The sequence below is a fragment of the Phymastichus coffea genome, unplaced genomic scaffold, assembly GCF_024137745.1.
Source record: "Phymastichus coffea isolate CEN01 unplaced genomic scaffold, Cenicafe_Pcof_1.1 PCOF00001, whole genome shotgun sequence".
In the NCBI taxonomy this organism is placed as follows: Eukaryota; Metazoa; Arthropoda; class Insecta; order Hymenoptera; family Eulophidae; genus Phymastichus; species Phymastichus coffea.
The window spans coordinates 10041357-10062251 of NW_026706812.1; the positions used below are offsets into that span (position 1 = coordinate 10041357).

The 20895-nt window shown below is 35.1% G+C and overlaps 1 protein-coding gene across 2 annotated transcripts in view; it reads right to left on the reverse strand.

The window, feature by feature from the left end:
• Positions 1–216: 216 nt before the first annotated feature.
• Positions 217–20895, reverse strand: part of LOC131662821 (histone-arginine methyltransferase CARMER) — a 446976-nt gene continuing 426297 nt past the window's right edge. For both annotated transcript variants that reach the window (XM_058932892.1, XM_058932812.1), the window contains exon 7: positions 217–457. In XM_058932892.1, the coding sequence (XP_058788875.1) occupies positions 312–457 (146 nt within the window). In that variant the 3' untranslated portion in view covers positions 217–311. The remainder of the gene's footprint in view (positions 458–20895) is intronic.

The following is a 20895-nucleotide window of genomic DNA, read 5'->3' on the forward strand; positions in this document are numbered from 1 at the left end:
AAACAAACTGAAAACTGTATATAACATTATGTTGTCATAAGCAGTGCAGTACCTTTCAGATAAAATGTTGCATGTAGATAAGTTAAGAAATAATATTAATAAAGTAAAACATGATATTAGTAAAAAAGGAACTAATGAAAATTGTATTAATTGTACGTATATTTATGTTAAATATTACGATAAATAAAGATGATTAACTTTATAAATGTTGCTAAATTTAAAATTATATTCATTGGTATAACATATTGCCAGGTACAAAAATGATTCAACTTCAGTATATGATAATAAATTATTAAAATCGAATATAGATATTAAATAAAACGTGCTGCAGACGATGTGAACATATTGGGAGTTATTCCTCCACCAATCAATTGAGCTGCTTGCGTGCTTGTAGCTGAAACTGCTACTCTTGTTCGGCCAGTACTTGAAATTAACCCTGGATGAATATTAGGCTGACCTAAAATAAGAAATAAATGTTCTTCAATACACGTATTATATGATCAAAACTTTTCTTTATATTTATGTTATTCATTCTTTTATATTAAAATTGCTATCTATTTAGTACAATCGGATTTATTATAGAATATGTTATAGTTGTTTTATTATAAATATAAATTCAATATATGTATATTCTTATAGAATATATATCTAACTATATTACATAGTCATAAGAAAGTGGACCCATTCTGTTCATCTCCTTTTTTAGGTTATCTTGAAAATTGTTCCGCTTCACCCCCGTTATTACTAGACCCCTTCTCTTCCCTTTTTATTGGTTACAGTTAAGAATAAACATATAATACTATAGTTCATACTTTAATCGTACAATAAATAATATAATATTGATACAATTTGACTGACCTCATACATGGTTTAGCATAATAACAAGTTACGTTATCATTTTTCAATATCATATATAACCAAAACTACTCAACTTATATACTACTTTTAGTTTGTTCTAGAATACTCCAGGACTTATAATATGAAAAAATTGTAAATTAAAATGATTTGGAAGGAGTGGACGAAGGAGTAGAGAGTAAGAGTGCGCTATACTGACTCTCTAAGTACAGGGACAAGAGATTAAACCGGAGAGAGAATAGAGAGAAGAGATCTTTGCAATGAAAATTGCAATTTTTACAACTGTTTTATACAAATTTGTAATTAAATATACCGCATAGAGAATTTACTTGAACAACAAGCCACAATACTGATAAACGGTCTGAAAGAGACGATCAACTAAAAAGAAAATACCGTCCTTTAGCACGTATTATAAGTGTTATATTAATTTTGTTATCGATAAAAAAAATATTAATTGCATTTAGTCATTCAAATTAAAAAAATTAAAATTACAAATTAAAAATCATTATCTCTCAATAAAAAAAACATAATTTACTCCATACACTTTTTAAAAGATAGAAATTTTAAATTATTCTGAAAAACAACTTATAAGGTTGCAAAAAGTAGTACACAAATTTTAGTGATTAAACATTTATTTTCTTTTTATTGAATTACAATGACGTTACCTTTTTTGTCAACATAAACAAGAATAACAGAAAAGTAACCATTAATGAAAAATTTAAACGACAATGTTTAATCTGATTCCTAGCTAGATGTAGTGCTAAAATTTGTGTACTACGTTTGCAACCTTGAAATGATCTTGGAAGTAAAAAACATTTTGTAATGTTTCATGAATAATATTGGATCTAAATTTCACATGACCTTAGCGATGAACGTCGTGGATCAATCGAAACTCAACATAATACCTTATCCAAACGTCGGATTTCGCGCTATGTACGAATCCGAGAGGTCAAAAAGAGGGGTTTCCATTACAAAAAACACTTCGACCTTGAAATGACCTTCAAAATGAGGTTTAAGGTCAAAGGTTTTTGGTGCATTGGGTGGCCCACTCTGTTCTGAACAAATTTTGTAGAGGTCATTTTTCGATATCTTAAAAATTAAAAAAACGCTTTTAGGCAGTTTTTCAAGCATTTGACCTTAAATCGACCTTCTCAAAGCCATGAAAAAAAATTTTTAAATATCTTTGTGGACGTAAAATTTCCCGCTCTTTTCCAATCCGATGTCAAAAATAGGGGTTCCCATTTAAAAAAACAATTCGACCTTCAAATGACCGTGAAAACGACGTTCAAGGTCAAAACTAATTATACAGATAGATGGCCCCCTTTGTCGTAAACAACTTTCATCTAAAACATTTTTCACAAAAACACGAATTTTCGATTTAAAAATGGCTGTACGGATGGTCTGGAACACCCGGTATATTAAAATAGCTGGTTCGACTCAAGTTGACGTTGTATCTCTATTTTTCACACACTGTGTATGTTCAATAATGCGCACAACTAATTGTCTCCTTGCTTTTTACGACATTGTGATAATGTGTTTCAAGATATTCAAGACTAACTCTTTAAACCATGGATAAGTACAATCAACCATCGAAGCACAAAGAATTTACTTATAAAATTTGTCATTAAATTTATTAAATAATGTCATTAAAATATATTAAACTCATAAAGAATATAATGCTGTCTGAAAACTCTTGCAATTTAAAAAAAATATGACATTATTATCTCCATTTTTTCTTAATAACTAAGAATACCAGTTTCTCTTAATAACTAGGAATATTAATCCATTAAGGCTCATGCTGAAATTAGGTAAGATAGTACCAAATTAACTATGCTATTCATAGCATATCCAAAAAATATCCGTGTTTTTTCTTTTGCCATTTGCAATTATTCATAAAAAATTATTAAACAGATTACCTAAATAGTCATTATTTTCCAAAACTCATTACGGAAATCGATTCTACCGGAAAAAATATTAAAAAAATGTACATAACACATTTTCGTCAGATTTAAATTGCTTAGTGAAAAATTGCAATAAATAATAGCAAGTTACTAGTCAAGGTCAACACCGAATCCTATTGATCCTGTAGCATGTTTAAGTTTTTATACAGGATTGCCTATATCTTCTTCTGTATGTCTTTTTGCATACGGGCATAGAAAATTTTTGACAATGGAATTCATTTCTTGTCACATACTGAGATCTTACACATATTTTCTAGCTACCTCGTTTTATTTCATGTTTATCATTGATTACAAATAATTTTTTCTTATAGATTTTTATATTACTATATACACGAAAAATAATTAACAATAAAGATTGGATTCAGAAGTAATTTTAAATTTAGCATCGCATTTTCTTCCTCTTTTGGCAACTATCCAACGTCGTAGTTCAAAGATAAAATATAATAAGATTCAATAATTCTATAGGTCTTTAAATATTAGCAAAAATCGTCTTTAAATATTAGCTCTCAGGACTGTTTCAAAGGTTGACAAATGGTCATTTTTAAACTTTTTTCAGCCATCTATCTTTCAACCTCTGCTAAATCTCAAGTTTTTAACCCATTAACGACCAAAGAGGTCAGTTTTTGGACATATTTTTGATCGCAAAATTCATTTGTAAAACGAAACAATAAATTGATCCAGGGTACCATACCTTATGTTTTTGGGTGTGCTGAATCTAAATCCGGGCTCAAAATTCAAAAATTTTGCTTACATAATTAAATATGGCCGATTTTTTATAAAAAAATAGGGAAATTCCGAAAAAAAAATTTTTTGGAATTTTTTTTCTACCATAACATATGTCAATATCGAAATATTTCTTCAACCATGAGTGCACAAAATTGTTGAACTTTAACAGAAAATTTTTATATTCAAAGTTTTTTTTTTAAAACGGCGGAAGAAATGCCAAAATCTGGAAAAAAAATGCGTTTTAGGTTACTATTTTTTTCTCAAAATTTATGAGGTTAAGGAAAAAGCTTTATATAACAAAAATGTCTTATAATTTGTCAAGGAACACTCTAAAATTTTTTGAAATTTTTTGAAAATTTTTTTTAATTTTTCAAAAAATTACAGAATTGAAAATTTCAAAATATTCCGAAAAATGCTGGAAAAATTAGAGAGTATTCTTTGACTAATTCTAAGACATTTTTGATCTTATAAATTTTTTCTGAAAGCCTATAGTATTCGAGAAAATAATTCTCAAACAATTGTGGAAATTCTATTCAACCGTTTCAACTTTCGGAATTTCATAAGATCAGTTGGGGTATAAACGTACCGAAGTTTAATTTATCAAGAGGTTCTAAATAAAGTATTGTGTAAGTATCTCTAAAGTGTGACTACTTTCAGTTTATATTTATATTTTACTCTTAGCGTAACCCAGAGACAACAGTGTGGACGCAGTAAAATCATGTATCCTTCGAGGTGCTTGTTTATAGTGAGTCCCCTTGCCTCTCACTCTATGGGGTGTTTGTTTATAGTGAGTCCCCTTGCTTCTCACTCCTCGGGGTGCTTTTTTATAGTGAGTCCCCTCGCCTCTCACTCTACGAGGTGCTTTTTTATAGTGAATTCCCTGGCCTCTCACTGTAATCAGACATGCTTTGCTTTCATGCATGCACTGCAAAAAAACAAATTGCACTTCTCACAGTACACATATGTTCTTTTTGGACAAATGGAACCCTTGTTCTGTTTCTTTTTTCGAATTGTTGTATGCTTTTCCTTATTTTTTTCAGCATCATGAATGGAACTTTTCGCTATTGACATTGCAAATTCTTTAGTTCCAACTTTTTTTTTACTATCATCAGCTGCATTGAATATTAAACTGCATTTGTAATTGCTGCTTGGATAAGTGTAATGAAAACCACCCACGTCCACTTCTTTAAACGAATACTTGGCAACAAATTGTTACAGTGACCGTCGTGTACATCAACTCCACCCATGGACTGATTATAAAGGTGAAAAGCTTGCGGAACTGGTATATCGACTTTTTCTTTTTCGATCGAACTGTATCTCTTTGCTGATGATAATGGAGTGACCCCTGCAGCTGTAGATAGTATTAATACTAGCTTTGAATCCATAACCGTGATGTAATTTATTCCAGAGTTGTTTTCATGCTTTACTGCATATGTTCCACGTGGAGCCTTTTTATGAATGACATTTTTTACTAGGACACGATTGTCTCTAACAGTTCCAGTACATTTCAATTTTAATCGGTTTAAATGCACAACAAGATCTAAATTTGTAAAGTAGTTGTCAAAATAAAGATGATAAAGAGGAATTTTTGCATCAGAAGTCAATGCGAAAAAAGGCTTCAATAAATGTAAAACCACGCGAGATCCTAAAGCGCATTTAGATAACTTATCTCCTATTACAGAGTTCTTTCCACAGTATAAATCTATATTGAATAAGTATCCATTAGCAGCGCACAAAACCCAAAATTTAAGACCGAATCGTGTAGGTTTTCCTCGTATAAACTGTTTCAAACACGTTCTAGCATACGATTTAGCCATCATTTCATCCACTGATAAAGCTGATTTCCAAAAGCCAAACTTCAGAATATTCTTTTGAAACAGTTTCAACAAAGCACGAACTCGCCAAGCCTTATCTTGTGGATCTTTATCTTTGACCTTTGAGTATTTCAACTTAGACTTTATCATTTCAAAATGAGATCGTGACATTGCTGAAGAAATTTTTTCACAAGATAAAAAAGGGTCAGTTGACCAATTATCTCTTTGAGATTTTCGTTTATTGAATGAACTTGTTGTAATGATTCCAATGAATGTATTTAGATCGACTAATGATAAGTCAAAATGATTTTCCTTACATGCATCGATAATATAATTTTTCATTTCAATAGAAAAAAAATGTTCAAACAGTTCTCTTGGATCACATCACAGGTCGAAATTTTTGTGAAATTTTCAATTCTGTAATTTTTTGAAAAATTAAAAAAAAATTTCAAAAAATTTCACAGTTTTTCTTGACAAATTATAAGTTATTTTTGTAATATAAAGTTTTTCCCGAACCTCATAGTTTTTCAGAAAAAAATGTAACAGGCTGCCATTTAGTCGATAATCTCTTGAAAGTGCCTGTATTCCGACTAGACGAAGCTTTGTTATCTCTGTGCTCAAAGCACAGTAACCTACCTTGCCTCGGAGTGCGCCTGCGCAGAGTCTCCTTGCTATCCCGAGTTGGGTTCCCCCAACTCACCGCTTGGCGGCGCTGTCGCCCCTTGCTAGTAGCGCTCGTGCGGCCGCCGCTGGAACCTAAGTTGTCGATTCGCGTCTATCGGTATTCGCACGATTCGTGCTACGCAACCGGCGAATTCGAATCCACTGTAAATAAACACTGACGCGACCTCCGGACAAAGGAAAGACTAAATAACGACTACTTGATTCGAAAGTAATGATTAATATGCACTTTATTCATGCAACTTATTTACACGAGGGTTTGGCCGAGAGACTTACGCACGCTCGCGTGAATGACAAGACACGCAGATTGAGAGAGAGAGAAAACCGCGATTACCGCGAACTAACCGCTCGCGCGCAACAAACAAATTCTTCGCGCTCGCTGCGCGGATTCGCACGCAAATTGTAATAACAATAGAAAGGGGGAAAGGTGCACCTACCGCAAGAACGATGAGGATACGGTGGCCAACCGTATCCGACTAGCAAATCATTAAAACGCCGCTTCGCTGCTTGCCGCACCACCGAAATTACTGCTGTTGTTGTCGTTGCTGCTGCGGTTGCTCCTGTTGCTGCTATAGCTGCTACTGCTGTTGCTGCTACTTCGGCTGCTATTGCTGCTGCTACTGCACCCACTCACTCAAGTTCGCAAAGTCACCAGGAAAAACGAGGAACTCACGAAAATGCGGAAGAATGGAGGTTAGCGCGACACTGACAGACTGAGTGGCACAGTCATACTGCCGGTCGGAGCCTCCCCTCCCGGTCATTGCCCCTACGCGCTCTCTCTCTCTCGCGAACCGAACGCGCTCGCTCTTAATCCGGTACGCGGATCTAAACGATTTTCGATAATCGTTGCAAAAAATAGTAACCTAAAACGTATTTTTTTTCCAGATTTTGGCATTTTTCCGCCATTTTAAAAAAAAAACTTTGAATCTAAAAATTTTCTATTAAAGTTCAACAATTTTGTGCACTCATGGTTGAAGAAAGATTTCGAGATTGACATGTGTTATGGTAGAAAAAAAATTCTAAAAAAATTTTTTTTTTCAAAATTTCCCTATTTTTTTATAAAAAATCGGCCATATTTAATTCTGTAAGCAAAATTTTTGAATTTTGAGCCCGGATTTAGATTCATCACACCAAAAAACATAGGTATGGTCCCCTGGATCAATTTATTGTTTCGTTTTACAAATGAATTTTGCGATCAAAAATATGTCCAAAAACTGACTTCTTTGGTCGTTAATCGGTTAAGTTACAGAAATGAATGACATCTCATTTTCTTCTAATAATAAATGTTACAGGTTTATTTCATAACAAGCAACATAAAGGCTTGTGACTGCTCTGTGATTTTCACGATTTTTGCTAATATTTAAAAACCTATAGAATTATTGATTCTTATTATATTTTATCTTTGAACTACGACTTTGGATAGTTCTCAAAAAGAGGAAGAAAATGCGATCTTAATCGTTTTCAGAGATCAAAAATTGGCGGACAGACAGCGCTTTGAAGTTCACTATTTTCATGAAAATGGAGTATTTTGCTATTTATAAACCTACGTAAAAAAAAAACTAATTCATTCGATTTGTCTGCACATTTTAGAAGATGTTCCTTAGATATATCTTAACAAATTGTAATAGGTTCAGTCTCGTACATCGGCCGATTTAGATACTTTCCGTGCTATTAAAATATATATTTCTGGTATATTTCAACTGTAAATGTACGAGGAAAGATCAGTATCTTTTCACTAGTCTCTATCTTTAATCAACTTACTCTTTAAGTAGAGCAATCAACATAATATACTATATAAACTAATAGCAAATTATCCACTATGAGGGTCATTTAAAAAAACCGTGCAAAAATGAAAAATACTTGATTTTTTTTATAAATCTTTTGTATTTTTCAACAGAGTCTCCTTTTAAGTTCATACACTTTATCCAATGCTGCTATAGTCTTTTGATCTCTTCCAAATTATAGAATTTGTCCAAATCTGTAAAATATGCATTTATTTCTACAATTACCCCTTCGTTTAAATAAAATATTTTCCCCGATACCTATTTTTTCGTATTCGGGAACAAATAATAATCCGACGGAGCCGAGTCTGAAAAAGTAGGGGAGGGAGGTATGAAACGAGTTGAGATCCTATATCCGTTAATTTTGCGGGCACAACTGCTGAGGTGTGAGTCGATGCGTTGACGTAATGCAAGAAGACCTTTCTGTGGGTCAATCGTGGAGGTTTTTCTTATAACTCGGTTTTCAAATGACTTAATAACAATTATTAATATTTATCTATGATGATTTCATCTATTTCTAGATAGTCGATAAAGATTATTCTTGTGAATCCTAAAAAACAGTCGCTATAATCTTTCGGGCCGAAGGTATTGTCTTTGCTTTTTTTGGTGCAGATTGCTCCTTGACGATCCAGTGTTAAGACTGTTTTTTAGTCTCAGGAATGTAAAGACGGATCCCTGTTTCATTCACAGTGACGAATCGACGCTTGAAGTTCTGCAGATTTCATTGGAACAGCTGCAAACCGTTTTTGCAACTTTCATACGAGTTTGATCTCGTTTTTGGTTAATCATGAGCTATCGCGGCACCCACCTAGTAGATAGCTGTTTCATTTCCAAATGTTGGTGAAAAATATTATGTATCGGTTCGCTTATCAGCCATCACAATATCATGAATTTTATCAATGATTTCTAGAGTGATGACCTCAATAGAGCGTCCAGAATGTTCAGCGTTTTGTGCTTATATGGTCACTTCGAAAATTTAAAAACTCAAAACATTCTAATTGAAGATGCACTATCGTTATAATGTTTATCGATCTTCTTTTTAGTCTCCTAAGGCATTTTTCCTTAATAAAGTAATATTTAATCAACACATAAAATTCTTTAATGTTAAACTTAATGTTAAACACAAAGTAATAGATCTGAAATTTCATGTGTGCTTTTCCCAGATATGCTATTAACTGAAAATAACCTCGATGCTCACGAATAGCGCCATCTTTCTGACTTTTCAAAAGACCTTCGTATGTTTTCATAGATCAATTCCAAAGATGTAGCACCTATGTGATTTGGAAAGTATAAAAACATGTAAATTATCAATTAATTTATTATCATATGTTGTTTATTACTATATTAGAATTAAAATGCGCGAATATACCTGTCTGTTCACTATTAAGACTGTCTAATATAACATTGTTATTATCAGATTTAGTCTTGGTGAAAATCAAAGAAAAAAACATGTCTTGAATGGTTGAATTAAGAAGACGCTGACTTCAAGAGAGGATTGAGAATACTGCCACTGATCACTTAGTTATTTCACTGGAAAGCCTTTGGGAAATCCACTAGAAAAGCCTCAGGAAAGGCTACTGGAAAATATCTCGCCTTCATAGCGAACCCTGGTAGTCACAAGCGATCTTCCCGGAAAATCGTCAGGAAAAGCTTCTAGAAAGTCCACTGGAAAGGTTTCTGAAAAGGCCTTTGAAAACTCTCTTAGTTTGGCAGCAGGCACTGGTAGTAGAAGGTGAGCCACTATTCCTAATAGAAGGTAGACCACTGAAGAAGGAAAAGCCTCTGGAAAAGCCACTGGAAAAGCCACTGGAAATGTCTCTGAAAACTTTCATAGTTTGGTAGTTGAAGGTGAGCTTTTATTCCCGATAGAAGGCTGGAAGGCTTCAAAGAGATCCGAAGCTGGTTGATCCACTCGAAATAATGGCCTGAATGAGCCGGTGCACTAATTTTTATACCCTTGTGTAGAGCGCTCAGAGCGCTTTCTCCCATTATGTAATTTTTTGGAAGAAAGGACGAAATGGTCGATAAAAAGACACCCTCTAGTGTTTATGAGATCAGTTCTAGACAAATTTGTGACGTTAGAGAAGATTTGATTCCAGTTAATACTTGTAATCCGAAATAAAAAACAAGTATTATCAACAATCGTGTTATGAGTGAACAAGAAGCAAGACTCGAACTGTCTTGGTTGTACGTGGGCGAGATAGGAGATGAGGCCAAATATTTACTTTTAATGTTTATAAAGCCATGACACCATAACTGTTTACAATAAATTCCTTGATTTGAGCGAAAAAGAAGCCAGCCACACAAAAACCCGATGTTGAGGGGAAAACTGGATAATGCAGGCCGAAGCCTTGTAATAGAGTCGGCTTGCGACGCCGATGCACCTATCGCTATTACCAATTATTTAAAAGGGGGAGGGCAAGGGAGGCGGTATATCGCTCCTGACAAGGTAAAGAGAAAGGTGGGCGCAGTAATCAATCCTGTTATCTTAATAGACTTCTTTATTACATCATGCTAACCTGAGCATACAGTTCGAACATTCAAACGCGCGTCTTATTGTCTACATTACAATCTACGCTACAATCTACGATCGTAGAAGAGATGGCCGGCACGTTAGCGCCTTGCCATCTCGATACCGACTCGATATAAAACTAACTTAGGCTAATAACCGAACCAGCCGCGCCGGCCCGTGAGAGCCTGGCGCAGCGCACAAGCCGCGAGTAGCCTTAGAGTGAGAATTAGAGAGAGAAAGAGATTAAGAGAAATGACCTGACGATTGAAGATCTTCGATACAGGGCCTCGCCGAAGATGGTATTAGCGTCTAGCTGCAGGCAAATCTGTCCGTGGTCAGAAGACTCGACGAAGATAGGCGAGATTCGGGCCGATGCTGATGCCGTCTCGATTTCCTCGTATCTTTCTTTGCGGTTGACTGCAGGGGGTCCGTGCACCTCTCTCTGCTAATGGTCACTTCCTACTGCCCTGACTGACGCGAGCATACTTCCGAGTGCGTGAGAGACTGCTTCTCACGCTCTCCCCACTCTCTTGCCTAATCGGCGGCACGCGGCACCGTCAAGTGCAGCTAGTGTCACGCGCCTGCCTACACTAATCGCGTTCTTTCTTTCTCTCTTATCTCTCTCTTTCTCTCCTACAAGAGCGCATAGTAACAGGCGCTCTTGCCGACCAATGCCACTGCCTCTCTCTATCCTTCTTCTTCTTGCTCGTTGCGGTGGCGATGCTGAAAACATACAGGCATGCATCAGGCACGTGAATTATGTGCTATAGGTCTGCCATGAGTCATCGCCGATGGTAGGGAGAGATGGGGAACACACGGTGCAGGTCGAATCCACCGGCACCGTTACAGCCTGAACACTATTAAATAACTCAAAATATAATGAGAAAGTCTATGCACAAGAAACTAGCTAAATCGTGTAATAATTGAATAACTTTTTTATTTTAATAAATAAAATAAACATTTCTTTGATATTAACACTGCTTTAATTTATTTCATTTAATTATTTTTCGTTTTTCAATCACTTATATGATCCGATCTTGTATGCGATACATAAACACCTCAGTATTCATATATCCATAGCAGCGCGAGTATCCAGTGTTAAATTCTAGAAAACAAGAGCTATATTTCTACCACTGGAATTGCCAGACGTGTTATACGACTGTGACTGCTGGCTGATGCCTGCTGTCTGCAATTCATGATGGTCTATCTATAAAGCTTATATTTTATGAAATTGTTAGCATCGGTAGAGTTTAAATTTACGGCTTGTGTATCTATTTATTCCGCTTATAACAAACAATAAAACAGTTTTCTAAAAAAATTAGTCATTACAAAAAGTATTACTATTATTTTTAGAATTTTTTAAGGATATTTCAAGTTCATGTTCTAAATTGTAAGCATTTTTATAAATAATAAATAGTAATATTATTATCATAACAAATCTTATGCAATGACACGTATTTCAAAGCTAACTATCAAAATTTTACAAAAACCTTTTTTCAAGATTTTTGAAAGTTATTTGCAGAAATCATCTATTAATATAATTTCACATATCAATGAGTTACCGAATCATACTAATATTTTTCATAGTTTTCACTACAACTGAATTTCCAAGTTATTTCTTTTAGATTACACAGGCCAACAAATCTCAGAACCTGAGACCGGACCTAGTGTACCCGAAGTATTTTGGTGCGCTGAAAACGAATCCGAGCTCAGAATTTAGCCTATACGTCTGAGTTGCGAGATATCCTAACCTAAAAGTGCAAAAAACACCGTTTTTTGCTATTTTTGAGGTTACATAGCATCTTGAATAAATTTTTTTTTCCAAAACGAGTAGAAGCATCACAAAGGAGCACTCTTGTCCTTTGAAATCCATTTTTCAGATTCAAGATGGCTTTTTTTTTCGTCGAGATATCATTGATTGAAGTTAAATATATTCGGAGTTTTGTAACAACGTTAAAACAGCCTATGTAGCATATGTGAGGCTATAAGCCCAATTTATAAGTGATCGTATTCGATCGAAAAAATCTATATATGGGTTTTTGAGATTGCTGTTAAAGAATATAAGGACAGATTTTGAAAATTTAAAATGGCGGATCCAATATGGCGCACGTTTTGAATTTTCAAAATCTGTCCTTATATTCTTTAACAGCAACCTCAAAAACCCATATATAGATTTTTTCGATCGAATACGATCACTTATAAATTGGGCTTATAGCCTCACATATGCTACATAGGCTGTTTCAACGTTGTTACAAAACTGCGAAAATATTTAACTTCAATCAATGATATCTCGATGAAAAAAAAGCCATCTTGAATCTAAAAAATGGATTTCAAAGGACAAGAGTGGTCCTTTGTGATGATTTTCCTCGTTTTGGAAAAAAAAAATTTATTTAAGATGCTATGTAACCTCAAAATGAGCAAAAAACGGTATTTTTTGCACTTTTAGGTTAGAATATCTCGGAACTCAGACGTATAGGCTAAATTCTGAGCTCGGATTCGTTTTGAGCGCAACAAAATACTTCGGGTACACTAGGTCCGGTCTCAGGTTCTGGAATTTGGTCAAATTTTGTCGGCCTGTGTTATTGATCTTTTGAAATTATAACGGAGAATCGGCTGTTCCCGTCTGGGTAGCTCACGACCGTCCGCACAAATTATTTATTTCGAGGATTCGGGAAGCAAAAGACGTTCACACGACTGAATAACGCGTCGAGCAAAACCTGTGGTTGATGATCACATCATACGGGTTCCGGGGTACTCGGTGATAAGAAGCGATCGCAACATTAATGGGGGCGGTGTTGCCCTCTTCATACGTGAGGAATTTAAAATTACAAGGCTGGCTTCATCTGCCACTCAAGGGCCTGGGAAACCGGGAATACCAGAGTACCTGTTTTGCAGTATTGAGACGGGCAATTCTCCTCCGGTGCTTATCGGCGTCATCTATCGTCCGCCTAAGGTGCCCTTGCAGCTGGGCTCGGATCTTTTTGAGGTGTTGAGGGATCTCTGTGGTGATTTCAGTCATAAGATCATCATGGGTGATCTCAATGCCGATATGAGTTCGGGCTCGGATGATGCTCTCTCCATCGCGCGTTTGGGTGGGGAGTTGTCGCTGAGTTTGGTTCGGCATGGCCCGACTCATCACGTGGGTGATTCCCATACATGGATTGATGTCATGCTGACCGACGCATGCGACACGATCACGGACCAGAAGAACGAATTGCTCCCCGAATTCGGTAAGCACGCGGTTATAGAGGTCATGATTGACATCCGTGTGCCTTCTCCTTCGGCGGGTAGCTTTACCTATCGCAGCTTTCGTGGCATTCGCCCGGATATGCTTTTAGACTTCTTGACACGCTGCGACTGGGCATCTGTTGGCGCTGCTGAGTTGGATTTGGAGGGAGCGCTGGAATGCCTCAACTACAATTTAACTGAGGCCATAAATAAATTTGCACCTGAGAAGACAATATGCCTTAGGAAAAAGTATGCTCCTTGGTTTGGTCCAGAGCTGAGAAGGCTTGTCGACAGACGTGATGCCTCGCGAAGACGCTATAAGCGTACTGGGCGGACGGATGTCTTAGAGGAGTCTCTTAGGCTTAGTAGGGAGGTCGAGGTTCGTTTGGAACAGGAGCGCGTTAATTTCCTTCAAAATCATCTGTCTAGCGCTCTTGATGAAGGTAAAAATATTTGGAAGGATCTTGTGGCAGGGAATTTCGGGGGGTTTGACCGCGCTCCGAGTTCGTCCGCCACAAGGCCTGTTTGGCTCTACCCCCGATTATTTAGGGCGCCAGACCGTCGGCTGATTACGGCGATCGTCGGGGGTAAGGCCAGTCGGGTTACGCGTATCCCGGTCTGCCTAACGGCGACTGCGCAGAGTGGGCAGATGGGGGGAATACGCGTTGTGTCCTAGCTTCAGGCCTTTGGTGTCCAACTTTCCTTCGGTTTCTCCTTGACTAGAGTACGCCAACAGCTCAGATGATGACTCCTTAAGTCAGGTCGTGAGGACGTTCGAAATCGCGCGTATTTTACCTAACGAATAATCCGAAAATATAGCGAATTAATGAAACCCGTATGTAACCGCTCGCGGCTGAAAATCGCTAGCATGCAACAGGGGTAGGTTATCCAGTAAATTTTATATATGTAAATATAAAGATAATTAATCGTTTTATTGATGCATTAAAATTTTTCACATACGAGGTCGGAATAAATATGGTCGGTAAAATTCTGAGTTTTCATTAATCCCTAAAAATACAATTTAATCGGTTCCTAAAATGGCGGAAAGGTCAGCGCGAGTAACAAATCGCAATTTTCTTTTATAAGACCTAACGCTCAAATTCGGTTTGCGAAATGGCGGAAAGGTCAGCACAACTAATTAGTCAAAACAATTTAATTCAATTGAACCTACGTTTGTACTAAGTAACTAACGAAAGGTCAGCGCGAATACTAAATTGCAATTTTCTTTTGTAAGACGAACACTTAATAGAAGTTGGCGAAAGGTCAGCGCGAATACTAACAAGGAAGGTACCCGAGGTGTACCTCACCGATTTTCTTGAAATTGTGATATGTTGTAGAACATAAAAAAATATTCGACGCGTATTTTTTTATACGTGCCCATAAGCCCATTTAAGGGGTGAAACCCACCCTTGAAGTTCACCCCTAAAAACAAATTTTTTTTAATTTCTCGAATACAATTCGTAATTTTTTACTGAAACAAAGTGGGTAACACTTGTTATTGAAAAGCACATATTTATGCATTGTTTTTAGTCATCAGACTCGTAACCCCCGTTTTTTATTAATGAAAAACTATATTTGATGACCATTTTTTTCACTATACACATTCCAAAATCTGTTAAATCTTGACAAAATTAATTGTTTTATGCACAATAATCAAAAATAAAGTTGACCTGTTCCGGCATTTTCAAAAAAAAATCCCTTGAGGGGGTGAGCTACCCCTAACATTTATACTATTATATTTCATTATTCCATTACGATATCATGGTGTAAATCTCTTGGATACTATTAAAATTGTTAAGTAGTTGATGTAGTTTGAAATTTTCTGAAATCAGCCCTTACAAATGAATTCATCCCTAAAACTCAATCTCAAGTATTATTTTTTCATTACTTGAAAATACCCTAGGACTATTCAGTGGCGTAAAACGTGTAATAATATTAGTTCACATCCTTGGTATTGAATTAGAATTCTTCACCCCACTAATGTATCAACCCCTATTTTTCAATAAAAAAATGACACCCTTTTCCATATGAAAATACTAGTTTCTTGAGTTTGACGAAAAAAATTTTGGCAGTATGCACAATATTCAAATACGAAATCGACTGTTCTCACCTTAATAAAAATAACCTATAATAAGGGGTGTACCAGCCCCACAGGAGATATTGTCGTATCTCTATGATTTTATTCTTTTTCTATGGGACTTTCAAAAGTAATAAAAAATTAATGATTCAAAGTACAAAAAAATTTTTAATTTAATATTTCAATAGTTTCGAGTTTTAATGTTACTTTTTATAATCCTGGCAATAATGATAATCATTAAAAAAATGTTTCAAGCATAATGATTTCTTACACCATGAGCATCTTACAATTGCTGAGTTAGAGCAATCAGGAACTTCACAACGCTCATTACAATCATTACCAAAACTAAAATCTACGGGGTTATCAAATTTATCTGGCTTTGATTCAACGTAGCCACTTTTATACCATGAATATTTGAATAGGTTATTGTATCGAGGAGATGACAATTGATTATGTACCAAGGATTGGAGTTTTATAATATTATTTCTTTTATGAAGTTCTATATCCTCATTCATTAATGTTACACTGTCCTCGAAGCGACGGACGTAATTTTTCCACACTCGGAAGCCGAAAGCATCTAGTGGCTGAATTTTGCCTGTTGTTCCTTTTGGAATTATTTTTACATCAACAATTTTGTTTGGAGGTGCTGCTTCCTTTACAGCATCAGGGCAATGCCCACTCCACGAATCAATTAATAAGACACTTGAATGCCCAACATTGGGAAAATACGCATCCTTCAGCCATGTTTTGAAATGTTCTGTAACCATTGAAAAAACTCATTTTTATTCACATGACATAAGTTAAAAACTGTAATCATCGATAATAAATATCATACCTGAAGTCAGTTTGCCAGAAGCGGAAGGCATCACGTAAATATTTGATGGCTTGAATAATTTGGATTCTACTACCGGTCCAAAGGTTCCTTTACTTTCTTTTAAAACAATGAATAATGGGGAAAGCAGTCTCCCATCACCTGAAATGAGTGGTTGAATTGTGTAACTGTGAGTCGTCGAACTTACAGATTCTACAAGACATTCAATTTGCTTTTCGCCTTCAATAGCTAGTGTTCTTCCCGAGTGCATTTCAATTTGAAATCCACTCTGATCTGAATTGTAAATTGATTCCAAACCTTTGCTTTTAATTATTTTTTTCACATCTGAAACAAAATCATCAGCTGTTTTTTGTAAATATTCTCTCCCTTCAACAGGCTTTTTTGTTACGAATTTATTTATCTTTCTGTTGACTATTGTGTGAGCCTTTTTAAAATTTTGTAGCCAATGACGTGACGCCTTAAACCTTATATCTTCATGTCCAACGATTTTCTGAGCTTGTAATGCCCATTTTTGTAAATCCCTATCGTGAATTATATAACCGGCATCGGAAGCCGACTGAAAATTATCTAATACTAATTTATTGATTCTTCCAATTTTTTCTTTATAAGTGCCTCCTTTATTCAAAGTATGCGCCCATCGTTTCAACTGTGTAATTGATTGGACTTTTCGAAATCTATGCTGCACAGTTTGCAGAGCGAGATTTTTCGTAACTCCGCTTCTCCAATAGTCCACAGCTTTTCGTTTGTAATCCCAAGATAGATCTTCTGTATCCGCTGTACATACTAGTGAGTGTTCATCAACATCCGCTGACCAGATTTTATCAATATCTTCAACAATATGCATTTCAGTATCCATAATGGTTCTTGAAAAGCTAAAAATAGATTCCACAATGAATTCTGGATCCTCAAAGTTATTTATACAATCAAGTAATAGTTTTTCTATATTATCCTTCAAAGCAATTTCATCTTTAGTAATGGGACTTTCTTGTATATTCATAGTTTGAAAAGATAATAATAATAATTGTATAACATTTATAGGATTAATAGTCATTTTTCCAATACCTAGAAATAATAATTATTATTTGTTTTTTATATGATGAAATCCGAAGCGCATTAATTTGAATATTTTTTTACAAAGTCAGGCAATAATTTTTAATATCATTTAAATCAACATTACACTGACAATTACGTATCAATTTCATTTCTAATTTCTTCGAACGATAATTGAATATTGAAAATTCCAAAATTTCTTGTCCATCTTTGATCCCTCACCAATTCTGGAAAAAGACCACATAAAAATATGAAGTATTGCATTTTATAACTCTTTATAAGCTATATCTAAATCACTAATTAAAAAATTATTTTCGTCAAATACGATGTGAGTATGAAAATTTTTGAGCTTTTTTCTTCGGAAAAATATTTAATTCAAAAATGTAGAGTAAAAAAAATGATGAAAATAATTTTTTATGGTTTCTTTAGATAGGGCTTGTAAAGAGCTGTAAAATAGAGTACTTTCAATTTCTGTGCGTTTTTTGAAAAATGGCGAGGGCATGTATACAATATCTATCAATTACCGCGTTAAGAAATTTTACGCAAAAGGAAATTTTACTTACAATCAGGAAATAAGTATTGACCAAAAATTATATGGTAGAATTAATATGTACGAATTCCAAAATACTATGTTATACTTTGATGAAATTTGAAGTTTGAAATTTGGTTGCACATTTATTGGATTCCAATGTAATTTCTTGTAAATTCAACAAACACTGCACTCACAATTAATATACTGATTCAAACGAGCTCGATGAAGCTCTGACTAAAGACTGATGATGAGAGGTAATATCGAGTATTCGAGTGTTGTTTTGGCGAGCTGATTGTGAGTTCAAGAGTGTGATCGCATCGTCGAAAAAGGTCTTATCTATCCAAAACATAGCAAGACGATAATTTAACCGTTGAGGTTTTTCCCACCGTCCGATCTCGACAACAACAACAAGAAAATGATAAATTTAATCTTATCTTGTTATTTTAAGCTGTTCACTTCTCTTAATTTGTTTTCCAAGCGTTTATACGTTTATTCTTCGTATGCATTTATTCGATAATTAGTTAGTTCTTCTTGCTTTGAATCATTAATTTTTTATTACTTTTGAAAGTCCCATAGAAAAAGAATAAAATCATAGAGATACGACAATATCTCCTGTGGGGCTGGTACACCCCTTATTATAGGTTATTTTTATTAAGGTGAGAACAGTCGATTTCGTATTTGAATATTGTGCATACTGCCAAAATTTTTTTCGTCAAACTCAAGAAACTAGTATTTTCATATGGAAAAGGGTGTCATTTTTTTATTGAAAAATAGGGGTTGATACATTAGTGGGGTGAAGAATTCTAATTCAATACCAAGGATGTGAACTAATATTATTACACGTTTTACGCCACTGAATAGTCCTAGGGTATTTTCAAGTAATGAAAAAATAATACTTGAGATTGAGTTTTAGGGATGAATTCATTTGTAAGGGCTGATTTCAGAAAATTTCAAACTACATCAACTACTTAACAATTTTAATAGTATCCAAGAGATTTACACCATGATATCGTAATGGAATAATGAAATATAATAGTATAAATGTTAGGGGTAGCTCACCCCCTCAAGGGATTTTTTTTTGAAAATGCCGGAACAGGTCAACTTTATTTTTGATTATTGTGCATAAAACAATTAATTTTGTCAAGATTTAACAGATTTTGGAATGTGTATAGTGAAAAAAATGGTCATCAAATATAGTTTTTCATTAATAAAAAACGGGGGTTACGAGTCTGATGACTAAAAACAATGCATAAATATGTGCTTTTCAATAACAAGTGTTACCCACTTTGTTTCAGTAAAAAATTACGAATTGTATTCGAGAAATTAAAAAAAATTTGTTTTTAGGGGTGAACTTCAAGGGTGGGTTTCACCCCTTAAATGGGCTTATGGGCACGTATAAAAAAATACGCGTCGAATATTTTTTTATGTTCTACAACATATCACAATTTCAAGAAAATCGGTGAGGTACACCTCGGGTACCTTCCTTGTAAGTCGCGAATTTCTTTCATAAACTCTACACTCAATAACTGGTAAACGAAGGGTCAGCGCGAATCCTAAATTGCAATTCTCCTTCGTAAACCGAACACTCAATTTATTTTCACGGAATGGCGGACAGGTCAGCACGATCCGATAGGCATCGGCGTCGACGGATCCACGCGTCGCGACGACCTACGGCACTGAACAATTGATCCCCGCACTCCGCGATTAGTTAAAAAAAAATATGAGTGGCATTTTGCCTACTTACAAATTTTCCTTGCGATATTAGCAAACAAAATTGGCGTAAGGAGTATGACGGGCGTCTAGCGCTAATAATCTGGCGGCAAGAGTATCTGGCAGAGGCTCCTTCTTTCGAGAGATCCAGTGGCAAAATTGACGAGAATCGGCTTTTCGCGGTCAAAGATCGTTTCTCTTCTCCTCTTTCCGAGAAGAAATGTTATTATTGGTCGGTATGCTAATTCGGATATCGGTAGCGCCCTCCGAATTTTTATCATTGGTCCGCATATAAATTAGAATAATACAGCGCCCTCCTTAACTCTCCTACTTTCGTCGTTATTTACTCTCTCTCACCCCCCACTAAGGTATCTATCATTAATTGTCGGAAAAGATCTACCCCTACTCTTATCTATTCGTCTATGCGGACGGAAATCAAATTTTATTCTAATTTGCCTATTGGTCGTGACGTCACTAGCGAATTTTGTCAGACGTTCGAATTCGGTTAGTTAAATTATCATTTAAACCTAAAGGGGGAAGTTGTCGCTCGCCATCATAATAGGGGTGTCGGTCGCGTGCGAATTTTACAATTCGATATTTGTTTCGTGTTCATTCTTTTTCAATTTATAATTTAATTTTAATATCAGAAATACGTATATAATATACACCGTTTCATTTGTAGCGTCCGTTCCCTCTTGCTCTCCGACTTTCTTATTTGATATAGGTGATTGCGAGCGCGTTTACGCGATCATCGTAATAAAAATAATTAAACGGTAAGCCACCCCGTTACAATGTATATATATTAATTATTTATTCGAATATTTTAAAGTACTCAACTCATCTATAAATTTCTTTTGTTTACTTTCGGCCATCCCATTAAATATTTCTGCAACAAGCATGAAAACTAGTAATAACATAAATGCACATAGCAATTAGTAAACAAGCTAACGTGAGAGTATTGACAATCAAGATTAGTGTTTACATGAATTTTAAATACAAAAATTTCTTAGAGTGAAATTGCAAAAATCTTAATTGATTCAGAATATTCTAATCGAGTTATTTAAATCTAGTTTTACAAATATTAAATCAACTTATGTGAATCTAAACTCATCTTAAAATTACTGGAAAATTATTAT